Below are 15,536 nucleotides of genomic sequence, written 5' to 3'. Positions count from 1 at the left end.
CGCTAAAAGTAGGAGGAAAATACTTCTTGATCCTCTCAAGCCTCGTCTACTCCTCCATTGATGCCACTGGCCTAACCTTAGGCTGAACCGCAAGCAAAGGCTGTATCGGCATAACACCCAGAGCCTTGTAAACATGGGCCTGATGCTGTGGAGTATGGGCGGCGCGAGTCTGAGCTTCTCCCCTAGCCTGAGAAGTAGCTGGTGAAACTATCGATCAATCCCGCCTGCGCCAAAGTATCGAGCATGCTCAGTAAATGTACCAAAGTATCGTGGAGTCCAGGGGGAGTAACAAGCACCTCAGGTGCCTGCTCCCCAACCGGAGCTACTGGTGACTCCTCAGTCACTGCTCTAGCCGGTGCTCTAAGGAGGTGGTGGCCGATGGCTTGAGTTGAAAGGCAAAGAGTTTGGCCAGTTTAGCATATCTACTGGAAGCGGAGAGGCCATTAGCATTGGATGTTCACGCCTTAGTCAACCAGTTTGTTAGATTGGATGTTTCATAGCCTAGTCAAGTTCTTGGTTGCGTGGTTTCTCGCTCTTCTCTACATGATCGCATCAGAGAGCGTCAGTATGACGACCCCCATTTACTTGTCCTTTAGGACATGATTCAGCACGTTGATGTCAAAGAGGTTTCTATTGGGGATGAAAGTGTGTTGTGGATGTAGGGCCAGCTGTGTGTGCCCAATGCTATTGGTGGAGGAGAATGAAGAAGGACATAGTGGAGTATGTAGCTTTGTGCCTAAATAGTCAGCAGGTGAAGTATGAGCATCAGCGACCAGGTGGTTTGCTTCAGCGACTTGAGATTCTCGAGTGGAAATGGGAATGTGTCACCATGGACTTCATTGTTGGGCTCCCATGGACCCAAAAGCAATTTGACGTGGTATGGGTGATTGTGGACAGGTTGACCAAGTTGGCTCATTTCATTCCGGTAGTGACTACCTATTTTTCATAGCACCTGGCTCGGGTTTATATCCATGAGATTGTCCGACTTCATGGTGTGCCAGTATCTATCATCTCTAACCAGGGTACGCAGTTCACATCACATTACTAGAGAGCTGTATAGTGTGATCTAGGCACACGGGTTGAGCTAAGTACAATATTTCACCCCCCAGATGGATGGAAAGTTCGAGAGCACCATTCAGATATTAGATGATATGCTTTGTGCATATGTTATGAATTTCGGGGATTCTTGGTATCAGTTCTTGCCATTTGCAGAGTTTGCCTACTATAATAGCTATCAACCGAGCATTCACATGGCTCCTTATGAGGCCCTATATGGGAGACGGTGTCGTTCTCCAGTTGGGTGGATTGAGCCGAGAGAGGCTAAGTTATTAGGCTCATATTTGGTTCGAGATACCTTGAAGAAGGTTAGGATGATCCAGGATCAACTTCGAACAGCCCAATCTAGATATAAGAGCTATGCGAATCGGAAGGTTCGTGATGTTGCATTCATGGTTGGAGAGCGAGTCTTGCTCCGGGTTTCACCCATGAAGGGTTTGATGAGGTTCTGGAAGAAGGGCAAGTTGAGCCCTAGGTATATCAGACCTTTTGATATCCTTTAAAGGATTGGTGAGGTGGCCTACAAGCTTACGTACCCACTTAGTTTATCTGCGGTTCATCTGGTGTTCCATGTTTCTATGCTCCGAAAGTATTATGGTGATTCGTCTCATGTTTTAGACTTCAGCACAGTCCAATTGGATGAGGATTTGACTTATATAGAGGAGCTTGTGGTTATCTTGGACAGACATGCCCGGAAGTTGAGATCAAAGAACATTGCTTCGGTGAAGGTTCGATGGATGGGTCATCCGGTCGAGGAGGCAACCTGGGACACCGAACTTATCTTCATCTATTCACCACTTCAGGTATGTCCTTATGTACGTTCGAGGACGAATGATTGTTTTTAGAGGGGGAGAATGTGAAGACCCGATCGATCGTTTTGTGTAATTGCGCCTCGTTATCCGTTTGTATGCTTCACACATGTGTGTTTAAGACTTTATGACATGAGAGGTTGATTAGTTTCGTTCTGGGAAGCTTTCGAGTTAATTTGGACCCTTTGATTCTTGACTTAGAAGTTTAAATTATAAATGTTGACTAAATTTTGACTTTTGTGAAAACGACGCCGAAACTGTGTTTTGATGGCTTCAATAGCTTCGTATTGTGATTTTGGACTTGGGTATATGCCCAGAATTATTTTCGAAAGTCCGTATGTCGATTTGTGTTGATTTGCCGAAATTTGGCAATTTGAAGTTGAAAGGTTTGACATTAGGTTGACTTTAAGATATCGAGCTCAAATTTTGATTTTGGGACTTAGAATAGGTCCGTTATGGTATTTGAAACTTGCTTGAAAAATTTGGTGTCATTTTGGCATTGATTTGATAAGATTCAGATGATTAGTTGTAATTCTAGAAATTTTGAACTTTACTTTGAAATTCATGCGTTTTAGAGTTCTCTTCGTAGTTTTAGATGTTATTTTTGTGTTTTGATCACGCGATCTAGTTTGTATGATGTTTTTAGACTTGTGTGGATGTTATGTTTGGAGCCCCGAGGGATCGGATGAGTTCTGGACATGTATCGGAATGGTTAAAATAAACAGCTCGTGTGCTGGTGCTCAGCTATCACAATTGCGAGTACCAGCCTCACAATTGCGAAGGTGACAGTAGGGGGCAGATGTCACAGATGTGAATACCCCTTCGCATTTGCGAAGGCAGCAGGATTTTTGCTATGTTCACAATTGTGAACAATTGTTCGCTTTTGCGGTTAGGTCCAGCTTCGCAATTGTGAAGACTCTATCGCAATTGCGACGTTTTCTGAGGTTGTCAGGGTCGCATATACGAGCCCTGTTCTGCAATTGCGAGGGTTCCCAAATGCAAACCATGTGTCGCAAATGCGACATCTGCAGCTGGTACAAAGGTCCAGGAGACGGGATTTTTTAAAATATTTATTCATTTTTGAACTCCACACTCAGTAGGAGACTATTTGGAGAGGGGATTTTCCCCTACAAACTTTGGGTAAGTGATTCTAATCTACTTCTAACATATTCCATCAATATATCTTAGAATTTACTATCAAAATCATGTGAATCAAAGTGAAACTTTGTCAAGTTTTTGAAAAATAAGAAATTGAGTTTTGAGAGTTGATTTGGACGCGGATTTTGAAACTAATCACATATATAAACTTGTGGGGTCATGGGTAGTCGGAATCTACCATTGGACCCAGGTTTTGACCGGGCAAGCCCTGGGTTGACTTTTGTTCATTTTTTGAAAAAAGTGTTTTGCTTTATATATTTTAGTTGATTTCCCTAGCATTGTTTGTTGATATTAAGTCGAATTTGGTTAGATTTGAGCCATGTGGAGGCGAATTTTAGAGGAAAAGCTATTTCCGAGTGTTGAAAAGGCCTAGTTGAGGTAAGTATCTTGCCTTACATTGCATGGGGAAAACTACCCCTTAGGATTGGTATTGATTGACTCATGTGTGCTATGTGAAAATCGTGTACACAAGGTGACGAGTGGGTACATGGGTTGTACGTGGTATTTGAATGGTTTAGGCTATTTAGACTATTTCCATGCTTTAATTGAAATGCCATGTCATGTTCTAAATTCTCATAGCCAATCTATCCTAAATTGTATTGGTCTATCTTTACATGCCTTAATTGACTTGTTTAACACGTGTTCTACATCCTACTTGATAAATTGCTCTCATGCTTTAATTGAACTTGTTGCCTCTTTTATTGTTACATGCTATCTCTTCATTGTTAATTCTCATTATTTGAAGTTATTGTTCATGTTATCTCCTTCATTGTTGATTATCATTACTTGAAGTTATTGTTCATGTTATCCCTTTCCGTGTTTATTCCCATTATTTGAAGTCATTGTTATACGTTATCCCTTCCATTGTGAGTTATTCTTATTTAATATCGTGGTTATACATTATCTCACTGTTAAGTTATTGATGTTGAAGTTGTGAAAGACGTTATCACATTGAGGCAAAATTGTTATTGTTGAAACATCTTCCTTGTTGAGCATTTTACATTCATTGTTGTTGTTGATATTCTTGTACCCGTTGTGGTGGAGCCATGGGCTATTGTTTTGGAAACATTGACATTATTGATTATTGGCAAGTTATGATATATGGGCACTTGTGGTGCGAATTGTGATTCTAGTGTGATATTGATGCACATGCGGCGGTATAAGGCTTGGGGTTAATGTACATGCGGCAGTATAAGGTGGGACTTATGTGCCTGATACTTGTAGGGGAAATACGTGAAGCCACGCAGCATCATAAGGTAGGCTAAAGTGCGTGTAGCTATTTCGGAAAAACTGTTTTAAAAACCTATTTCAAATGTAAGGCTCACGCGGCGGTATAAAGAAAGATTGTGATTGAGATTGTGAATTGTGCATACGAGGTAGTACCTCGTTGTGATTCTTGATATATATACACGAGGCGGTACCTCGGTGATGATTCTTATTGTACACGAGACGGTACCTCGTTGTGATTCTTGTTGTTTATCTCATGTTGCAAAGAGTTTGGTGGGCACACTTCTTGTTGTTTTGTTCTTCCTTGTTTTTGTCAGTAATTGTCCGTATATGATCATTGTGGTTTTCTTGACTGATTTCCTTATGTTAGTTCTGTGCTCACCATTTTGGTATTAGTTCATGTTGTTAAATGTTTCGTATCAATTATTTCTCCGCTTTTCATTATTTATCCTTATTACATTTCATACTGTTTATTTATATCATAGTAGGTGTCTTGACCTGGCCTCGTCACTACTCTACTGAGGTTAGGCTTGATACTTACTGGGTACCATTGTGGTGTACTCATACTACGCTTCTGCACATCTTTTTGTGCAGATCCAAGTACGTCTACTCGTGTCGGTCATTAGTGATCATCTCTTAGCGGCTTTATGGAGAATTCAAGGCATGCCTGCTCGGCGTCCGCAGGCCTCGTTGTCACCTTCCTTTACCCTTATTTCCTGTCGTATTTTCTTTCAGACAGTGATGTAGTAGATACTCTAGTTTTACTCTATAAAACTTATAACTCAGTTCCACCGGTCTTGGGGAGTATATTGTTGTTGATTCCGTTTTCGGAGTTTACATGAGTTATTCAGCCTTGTTTTAGTATTTTGTTAATTATTTCTGCCAAGTTATTATTGACTGTTAGGCTTACCTAGTCGTAGAGACAAGGTGCTATTACGGCATCCTACGGAGGAAAACTGGGGTCGTGACATTTTAACTAATTGCAATAAAATGATAAAAATTCCTATATTTTGTGAAAATATGGATAATTCTCAATAAATAGCATTAAAGCTAAAAAATGTGCAAAAGATTATGTTTTATCCTTTTTTTGATTAGGAAGCCTGCAGAAGTTAATTTTTAAATACGTAGGGTCAAAATTAAGTGTCAACATATAACATTCTGGGGACCTCTGTTACGTATCTTACGTTACAGTTTTTATGTTAATTCTTGTTTCTCTATTCTGCTATTGTTGTCACTTAAACTCATACAGGTTTATAGTGGGTGTCTTGTTATAGACTCGTCACTACTTCATCGAGGTTAAGCTCGGCACTTATGGAGTACATGAGGTCGGTTGTACTCATACTACACTTCTTCAATTCTTGTGCGGATTCTAGTGTTGGTCCTAGTGGCATATAGTGGAGGCTTGCTCGGACTATCATTACTCGGAGACTTGAGGTAGAGCAACACGGCGTTCGTAGACCCTGAAGTCCCCTTCTTATCTTTTGTACTGTTTATTTCATTGAAATAGTTGTATTTTATTTCGGCCCTTGATTGTAGTACTTTTATCATCACATGTACTTGTGATACCTGATTCCGGGATTAGACTAGACAACGTGTTTGGAGTTAATTATATATTTTGGTGTTTTTCAGCTTTACCTTCTTACTAAATCTGCATTTTAAATTGTTAAAATGAATAGTTGTGTAACTAATATTGGCTTGCCTAGCGAGTGGACGTTAGGCACCGTCGCGACCCCGAGTTTGGAATTTCGGGTCGTGACAGTTACTAAAATATAAAATAAACATCCGTGCACCAAATTTCTTCTCTCATATGCCCAGATCCCTGCCCCTTCAAATTCAACATTTTACGCGTCTGAAAATATATCCCAACTTCCACCACGAATAATATCATCAGGATAATAAAATATCCCTTGAAAGTTTTACAACTTTTCTCTTCCAACACCCCACCTACACCTTTTTCTCCCCAAATTCTCTTACTAGTGAATCCATATGTTTCCGAAAAAATGACTCACTTCAACCTTGATTTCTAACCGAAAAATTGGGTAGAAACCTATCACGACCAGAAATTCCAACTGTGGAGCCGTGATGACACCTAACATCCACTTTCTCGGCAAGCCGACTAAAATACTACAAATAAGGTGTGAATGAAGCACATCATTTTGAAGAAAAATAATAGTGTGAATAAGGTAGAAGGGGACTTTAGGGACTGCGAACGTCAGCAACTATGCCTCAGGTCTCCTGGGCAAGTAAGATGTGAGCGAACTCCACTATGCACCGCTGGGACCAACACAGGGATCTGCACAAGAAGTGCAGAAGTCTAGTATGGTACCACCAACCCCATGTACTATATAAGTATCGAGCCTAACCTCGACGAAGTAGTGATGAGGCTATGATATGACACTCACAATAAAACATGTACGAATGATAATAACGAAATACAGAAATATAAATAAAGCAGTAAACTCATAGAAACGGACCCGAATGTCAACTAACAGAGGGCCCCAGAATAGCATCATCTCAAACCTCATATCACCGTATCGAATTAAAACACTACAGCTACATACTGCTACAACACATCATACTCTACTCCGATGCCCAACCCAATCCTAAGATTTATCACAATATCTGTTACAGCGTGCAACCCAATCCCAATATCATTTCACAATATTTGTTTCGGCGTGAAACCCGATTCCAATATCATATTAATAACTGCGGCGTGCAACCCATTCCTAATATCATATTATTTCAATACTTTTGCGGTGCGCAACCCATTACCAATGTCAACTCATAAACATAAACAACTCAATGCTACCAAAAACGTAATCTCAACACAAAGGGAATAAAGCATACAGAACAAAAAGGAACCACCAGTACAAACGGAGAATAACTAACACCCCGTATTTACAAACCTTGATAACTCATCATTTCAAGAATAGCTAAATAAAAAAGGTGAAAATACCACGACCTACTACTCAGTAGAATTTTCCCCAACATTTCACTAAATCAATGAGTCAAAACAACATTTACAAAACTCTTTGTAAACCTAAGGATTAACTCTAATCTCGTTGTGGCAACCAGCCTCTAACTGTTGCGACAACTTCAAGTTAACTCTAACTTGAATACTCAGAGTACCTAATATAATTGCTTCTAGATAAAGTTGAAGAAGCCAGGTGTTTTCCACGTAAAAATACTTGTGTTCTTTACTTTTCGCATTTACTATTTCAGCAACAGTAGGTTAAGGAACACTTAGAAGAACCATGTCCTTCTGTAGTCAGTACACGCGAAAATTAGACACCACACAAATCACCCCCCCCCCCCTCTTGTGTGGCATTGACGTATAAAACATCAATTGGTATCAGAGCAGGTTATCCTTGAAGCGGCTAACACTTTAATAGAAGATCAAGATGAGTGCACCACCTGGAAACTGGGAAGGGCAATCCATTGCTAGGCCACTACTCTTCAATGGCCAGTATTACTCTTGGTGGAAAGACAAAATGAGAGATCACATCATAGGAGAAGACTATGAGCTATGGGACATTGTCACAGATGGCCCACTAGCTACCATAAAGATAAATGCCGAAGGAGTAGAGGTGCCAAAGACAAGGGTTGACTGCACTGTTGAGGACTTGAGGAAATGGGAGAAGAATGCTAAAGCCAAGAAATGGCTTGTTAGTGGACTCAGTCCAGATGAGTACAGTAGAATCCAAAGTTGTACCACTGCTAAGGAAATATGGGACACTTCACAAGTGGCCCATGAAGGAACACCTCAAGTGAAGAGGTCCAGAGGAACTCTGTATTCTAAATGTGAGAACTTTACCATGAAGGAAGGGGAAACCATTCAAGAAATGTACACAGGGTTCACTACATTGACAAATGAACTAAAGTCTTTTGGAATGATTATTCCTAAAGAATATAGAGTTGAGAAGATTTTGACAAGGGTTCTGCCTGTTACTTGGGAGAGTAAAATCACTGCCATTCAGGAATCAAAGAATATTGCCACTCTCCCATTGGATGAGTTAATTGGAAATCTCACTGCTTATGAACTTAGGAGACAAACCATAAAAATGAATGTACCTAATAAGGAAAGGAGCCTGGCACTCAGAATCACTGAAGGTTCTGATCTAGAAGATAATGAAGTGGCTATGATCACCAAGAACTTCAAGAAGTACTTGAGGAGAGGAAAGGGTCCTTCAAGAAGTGGAAGTTATAGTAAATCAAAAATTCCTGCGAAGCAAACCAATAATGGATGCTACAAGTGTGGAAATGCTAATCACCACATCAAAAACTGTCCCCAATAGGAAATTGAGTGGAAGAAGGAAAGAACTGAACGAAGGAACTGGTTCAACCCAAGAAAAGCAATAACAAAGGATCAACCAACGCTATGGTCGCTGCTTGGGGAGAAAGCTTAGATGAAAGCTCAGATGATGATGATAGGGATGAACAACCACTAATGGCTATTGGAGAATCTGATGAAGAAACTGAGGTAAGTGTAATTCATCTCAAAGACAAAATTAAATTATTGTCAAAAGAAAGGTTGTCTGAGTTACTTCTAGAACTGATTGATGAATGTAAACAATGAAAAGGAACAGATGTCTAAAGAATGTGTGATTTTGAAGGCTAAGTGCAAAAACCTGGAACTTAGGGTTAGTGAAACTGTAAGTAAAAATACTGTGTTGAATAACCAGGTTCATGCACTTGACTCAACTGTCCTAGAGTTTAGATCTGAAAATCTAAAACTGAAATTAGGAACAGGTAAAAGGATAACTGATCACATACAATTCACTCTAGAAGAACACGTAGGTCAAATGAAAGATGGGTTGTATAAAAGGGATGAGCAGATAAGAATTCTAAAGGAGGATTTAAGCAAGGTCAAGCATGAGCTAGACAGAACTTGTAAATGGAACAGGTCCTCCGATGCAATTTCATGGCTACAGAAACATCATAGTAGCAACAGAAGAGGACTTGGCTTTGGGAACCTGGCACCTAAATGGGATCCTAAAAGCAAGTACCTCACACTTCCTGAGAACAAGATTTGCACACACTGTGTTAAAACAGGACACTATAAAAGTGAATGCACTGCAAAAGAAAAGGCAAGCCAAAAGAACAAAAATTGTTTAAGGGAAAAATAGGCTACCAAGTTGGGCTAAAAAGAATTTCATTCATTCTTTTGCCTATAGAAAGGGACCCAAACTAGTTTGGGTTCCTAAGATTAACCCCTAATTTCCTTTTGCAGGTCCAAGTGAAGGGGAGCAGCCAAATATGGTACATGGATAGTGGCTGCTCAAAGCATATGATAGGAAGCAAGAACCAGTTCCTTTCACTTGAGGACCTCAAAGGAGGTAATGCCTCCTTTGGTAATGGGAAGAAAGGTGAGATCATTGGGGTTGGAAAGGTAGGTAAGACTGATTCTCACTATATTAAGAATGTCTACTTGATAGATGGACTAAAGTATAGTATAATAAGTGTATCACAATTGTGTGATAGAGGTAACATGGTAGCACTCACCTCTACCAAATGCTTTGTGATTAATCTTACCACTGACAAGATTGTTTTGCAAGGAAAAGGAGTAAACAATATATATGTTGTAGATCTGTCCACCCTTTCATAAAATGAACTCACTTGCTTAAGTGTGTTGGATAATGATTCCCTCCTGTGGCACAAGAGACTTGGACATGCCAGACTAAGTCAACTCAACAAATTAGTCTCCAAGGACCTGGTGATAGGGCTGCCTAACATCAAGTTCAAGAAAGATAAAGTTTGTGAGGCTTGTGCAAGGGTGAAGTAGGTAAGATCCTATTTCAAATGCAAGAAAATGGTAGGCACCACCAGGACGATGGAACTGGTCCCAATGGATCTTTGTGGTCCAATGAGAACATTAAGCAGAGGTGATAAAAGATATGTGATAGTGCTTGTTGATGATTATTCGAGGTTTACTTGGACATTGTTTTTAACATCTAAAGATGAAGCATTTGACATGTTTACCTCTTTTGTTAGAAAAACTCATAAATAACTAGGTAATCAACTTGCATCAATTAGGTCTGATCATGGCACTGAATTTGAGAATGCTAAATTTGCTGAATTTTGTGATGAGCATGGCATAGATCATAATTTCTCTGCTCCTAGAACTCCACAACAAAATGGAGTAGTTGACTTTCTAGTAAACTGCCCCATAGCTTCTGGGAAGAAGCTGTAAACACTGCATGCTATATCATAAATAGGTGCATGACTAGACCTCTTATAGAGAAGACTCCCTATGAGTTACTTAAAGGGAGAAAACCATACATATCCCATCTTAAGGCATTTGTATGCAAGTGATTTGTGCACAATAATGGTAAAGACTCCCTAGGTAAGTTTGATCCCATAAGTGATGAGGGGGTATTCTTGGGATATTCTTCACATAGTAAAGCTTATAAGGTCTATAACAAAAGAACTATGTATGTAGAAGAAAGTGTTCATGTGATTTTTGATGAAACTAACATTCTTTCTAAGAGACATGAACATGATGATAAAGCAGGTGGTCTAGTAAGAAACTCAAATGAAACCATACACTACTAGAAATCTGGTAAAAATCGACCAAAAAAATCGACCAACTTTGGTCGGTAATGGCCAATAACCGTCCAAAACGCGACCATTAACGTGTGGACGGTATTTTAGAGATCGGAAAGGCATACCGACCAAATTTGGTCGTAAATTACCGACCAACTTTGGTCGGTCAATTAAATTCAAAAAATAACCGACCAAATTTGGTTGGGTTTTTAATTATGTAATCAAAAGATTCACCATCTGGGAATCAAATCGGGGTTATACTGTGGTAGGATACTATTCTACCACTAGACCATTGGTGTATTTTATTTTAAGATTGTCTTTTATTTGATTTATACTCTTTAACTTTGGTCGGTTATATTAAAAAATAAAATTACCAACCAAAGATGGTCGGATTTTTAAAATGACCGGCCGAATTAGCCGATCAATTTTGGTCTATTTTTTTAATATTAATTTTAATTTATTTTAATTGAAAATCCGATCAAAGTTGGTCGGTTTCTTGAAAAATAAATTTTGCGGGACTCAAAAATAGTTTTCCGCATTTTTGCGCCAAAGAAAACTGACCAAGGTTGGTTGGTTTCGTAAAAAAAAAATTAAAAAATAAAATATTTTGAAAAACCGACCAACTTTGGTCGGTTTTTTGGCCGGTTGTTTGACCGACCAAAGTTGGCCGGTTAACCTTGATCTATTTTTGCCGAATTTCTAGTAGTGATAGCCTAGACTGAAGCTGCACTAAAGGAAGGAAAAGGAGATGGAACAGGTTCTTCCACCCAGGGCAACATGACAGGGGGAATAGAACAAAGAGGAAATGATCCTCAAACCTCAAGGGAACCTGTCCATGAATATGTTCCTCAGCAACAAAACATTAAAGGAAAATCAAGGGGAAACAAGCTGGTTGTGAAATCTTACAAGTATCAGAGTTCTCATCCCATTGAGAACATAATTACTGATCCAACCTCGGGAATCAAAACCAGATCTTCATTAAAGAATCTTTGTGCTTTTGATGCTTTCTTATCTCTTATTGAACCTAAAAATATTGTTGAAGCTTTGCAGGATGCAGACTGGGTAAATGCAATGCAAGATGAACTCAACCAATTTGAAAGGAGTCAATTTTGGCATCTGGTGCCAAGACCCGGAGACAGATCAGTAATTGGCACAAAATGGATCTTCAGAAACAAACTTGATGAAGATGAAACAGTTACAAGGAACAAGGCAAGATTGGTGGTTCAAGGATATAGCCAAGAGGAGGGCATAGACTATGATGAAACCTTTGCTCCAGTTGCAAGGTTGAAAGCAATAAGACTCCTCATAGCTTTTGTTGCTTACATGGAATTCACTCTTCACCAGATGGATATCAAGAGTGCCTTCCTCAATGGCTATCTAAAAGAAGTGTTTGTTAAGCAACCTCCAGGATTTGAAAGCAAGGAATGTCCTGATCATGTGTACAAGCTTGACAATGCACTATATGGGCTCAAGAAGGCTCCAAGAGCATGGTATGAAAGACTATCAAAATATTTGCTTGAGCACGACTACAAAAGAGGTAAAATTGACTATACTTTGTTCTTGAAAGAAAAAGGTAAAGATCTCTTGGTAATTCAGATATATGTTGATGATATAATCTTTGGAGCAACTACTGATAAGTTAAGTAAAGAATTTGCTAAACTAATGGGGAGTGAATTTGAAATGAGCATGATGGGTGAGCTTAATTTCTTTTTAGGCTTACAAATTAAACAAAATTCAAATGGAACTATGATCCATCAGCAGAAGTGTGTAAAAGAGTTGCTTAAAAGGTTTAAAATGGAAGATTCCAAAGAAATTGACACTCTTATTGCAACAGCTACAAAGTTGGATATAGATGAACCCGGTTCATGTGTTGATCAGAAGTTGTATAGGGGAATGATTGGCTCATTGTTGTATCTCACTACTAGCATACCTGACATTATTTTCAGTGTAGGCCTTTGTGCAAGATTTCAAGCGAATCCAAAGGAGTCTCATTTGACTGCTGTCAAGAGAATTTTGAGATACCTAAAAGGCACCACTGACATGTGTCTATGGTATACAAAAGGTAATAATTTCAATCTAGTGGGATGCACTGATGGTGATTATGCAGGTTTTCTTGTGGATAGAAAGAGCACCTCAGGTATGGCACATTTTCTTGGCTCATGTCTGGTGTCTTGGGCCACCAAAAAGAAAAATTGTGTGGACTTATCTACTGCTGAAGCTGAGTATGTTGTTGTTGCTTCATGTTGTGCTTAATTGTTGTGGATCAAACAACAATTAATGGACTTTGAAATTGATGTTGGTTGTACCCCCATTTTTTGTGATAACACTAGTGCAATTAGTATGACCAAGAACCCGGTTCATCATAGGAGAACTAAGCACATAGATGTTAGGCATCACTTTTTGAGGGACAACTATAAAAATGATTTGATCACTGTAGAATTTTGTGCTACTGACAAGCAAATTGCTGATATCTTCGCAAAAGCTCTAAGTAGAGATCACTTTGAAAGGAACATGTTAGAATTAGTGATGATTAAGATCGCCTAAAAGGACCAAGTCAAATTCACAATTGAAAAATAAAAAAATAAAAAAAATTGGTTAGAATTTCTGTAAATTTTGTACATAATTAGATTAGATCTAGCTCAGTCTCATACTTTCAATAGTATACTCTTGTGCCATGTGCTAAAATGACTCATTAATCTCTACTGATATTTTCTCTATTTTGAAAAATTTAGACTTACACAAGAGAATTCTCAGCGAAGAACCTGGTTCATCAAGATCACTAGGTATGTTTTCTACACTCTGCATAATTTAAAATAATTATATCTAGATCATGATTAAAAGCAAAGTCACGTTTAATCCCAAATTTTTTGTACTTATCCATTACAAGTGAACCAGTTCCGTTCAAAAGAGTCTTAACCGAATTGAATTGACTAGATTCTAGGGATAGACTCCAACGTCTTCTCAAAACTGAAATTCAGTTTGATTAGACTTCTGAAAAGCTGCTGTTACCCCATTAATTACTTCTATTTAAATTGATCAGGCTTAGTGTCTTCTTCACTTCATCTCTTTCAAGCCGTCAAAATACTCTCCATCTTCCCTCATCTTCCAAACATAATCCAACTCTCTTTTCTTCCATACCCAAGCACAGAAATGGCAAACACTCCTGAGAATCCTTCATCACCACCACAAGAAACCACTTCCACACCCACTATCACCCCTTCTACCAACCCAACCTCTAAAAAAGAGTAAAGATGCTTGCTCACAAGGTTGTTGCGGGGAGAGAACAAATCAAGAAAATAAATGAAAAATTGAAAGCGGGTAGGGAAGAAGAACCCAAGAAATATGATGAATCATTCAAATCTGCTACTGATGGGGAAGAAACTGTTTCTTCTGAAACTGAACAGGTATCTTCTGGCTCTATAGTTACTCCTGAAACAATTTCTGAAATTACTACAAATTTGGAGAATAGGTTTGTACTAGTAGGGTCTATGGCAGGCGTTGAAATTATTGAATCTGGAGAAGTTGGTGGTAAAATGAAAAAGGAAAAGAAAAAAAAGAGCAAGGGTGTTCGAAGTGCTGTGAGGGGAAAGGGTAAAAGAGTGGCTGATTCTTCACCCACTCCTGTCAATCTAACCAAAGATATAGGTGCCATGGTTGTTTAGGGAGAGGAATCTGCTGGAATAGAGGAGAGTGTGAAGAAAACAGGGGGAAGTGGGTCTGGCGAAGCTACTGAAGGGCTGGTTCAACTTGGGAAAAATGTAGATGAACCTGTTTCTTCTGAATAGGAAACCCTCGCAGACCTACTAAAAAGAGTGACTGAGAGTTATAATCCAAAGAAGAAAGGAAGTTCAAAGGATAAAACCCCTGACACTGCTAGGGCAAACAAGAAAAGGAAGGCTGCCTTTTCTATCCATGTTGAAATTCATCCCACAAGAGGAAGAGCCAGAAGAAGAAGAGTGAGGCTGAGCTGAAGAAAGCCTTAGAAGAAAGTAAAAGAAAAGATGCTGCTAAGGGAAAGAAGAAGGTGAGTGAGCTTGTTGAGGCTGTTGAAATTGATGAGATAGACCTGGTCCTTCGAGATGAAGATGAAACAGCAAAAGTGGAGGTTCTGACTCCCAAAGCTAAGAAAGCCAAGACTTCCACCAAGAAGTCTGTTTCAAAGTAAAAGTCTGTTGAACCATCCACTTTGGCTAAAAGAACCAGGTCTGCTGTGAAATCAAGACAAGTAAATAGTGTGGAGGAAGAAGAATGGAGTGGAGAGAAAGAAGATGATTCTAACACTGAGAAAGACAAGATGGCCAAGTTTGGCAAGAGAACAATTTTGAAAGGAAGACTCCTCGGGGACTTGGAGGGGGAAGGAATGGTGTTGCTTTTGGAGAAGTTGTAGTTGCAAGGATGGAAGGACATGGTTCTTCAGTTGGATGGTAGGCTGGCCACGAATGAAATTATGGAGTTTATGGCCAATGGTGAGGTAAAAGATGGAAGGGTTACCAGTATGGTGAAAGGAGTGAAAGTCACCTTTGATGTGAAGGAGCTGGGAGAGATTCTGGGTGTACCTGCTGAGGGGTACGATGACTATAAGAAGCTCAAGTGTCCAAGCCTAGAAAATCTTCCTACTGCCCTTGCCATTACCAGAAAATTCACTGACAATGAGGAGGAAATTGAGCCCAAGGCTGTCTATAAAAGTGAGATGAAGCCACCCCACAAAGTGTTGTTCGAATTTGTAAACAAGTGTGTTTTGCC

General features: G+C 39.4%; 2 protein-coding genes across 2 annotated transcripts; both read left to right on the top strand.

Annotated features, from left to right (window-relative positions):
- Positions 1 to 7,651: 7,651 nt before the first annotated feature.
- LOC138892689 (uncharacterized) lies at positions 7,652 to 8,545 on the top strand. Its single transcript, XM_070176425.1, has one exon. The coding sequence runs from the start codon at positions 7,652 to 7,654 to the stop codon at positions 8,543 to 8,545; it is 894 nt and encodes a 297-aa protein (XP_070032526.1).
- A 5,499-nt stretch (positions 8,546 to 14,044) lies between these two features.
- Positions 14,045 to 15,180, top strand: LOC138892688 (uncharacterized). The gene is made up of 4 exons (XM_070176424.1): positions 14,045 to 14,371; positions 14,456 to 14,563; positions 14,728 to 14,954; positions 14,997 to 15,180. Exons 1-4 carry the CDS (start codon positions 14,045 to 14,047, stop codon positions 15,178 to 15,180), a joined length of 846 nt encoding a protein of 281 aa, XP_070032525.1.
- Positions 15,181 to 15,536: the final 356 nt, after the last annotated feature.

The sequence above is a fragment of the Nicotiana tomentosiformis genome, chromosome 5 (assembly GCF_000390325.3).
Source record: "Nicotiana tomentosiformis chromosome 5, ASM39032v3, whole genome shotgun sequence".
Taxonomy (NCBI): Eukaryota; Viridiplantae; Streptophyta; class Magnoliopsida; order Solanales; family Solanaceae; genus Nicotiana; species Nicotiana tomentosiformis.
Note: the sequence above shows the minus strand (reverse complement) of the source record. Positions and strands in the feature narration are given on the sequence as shown.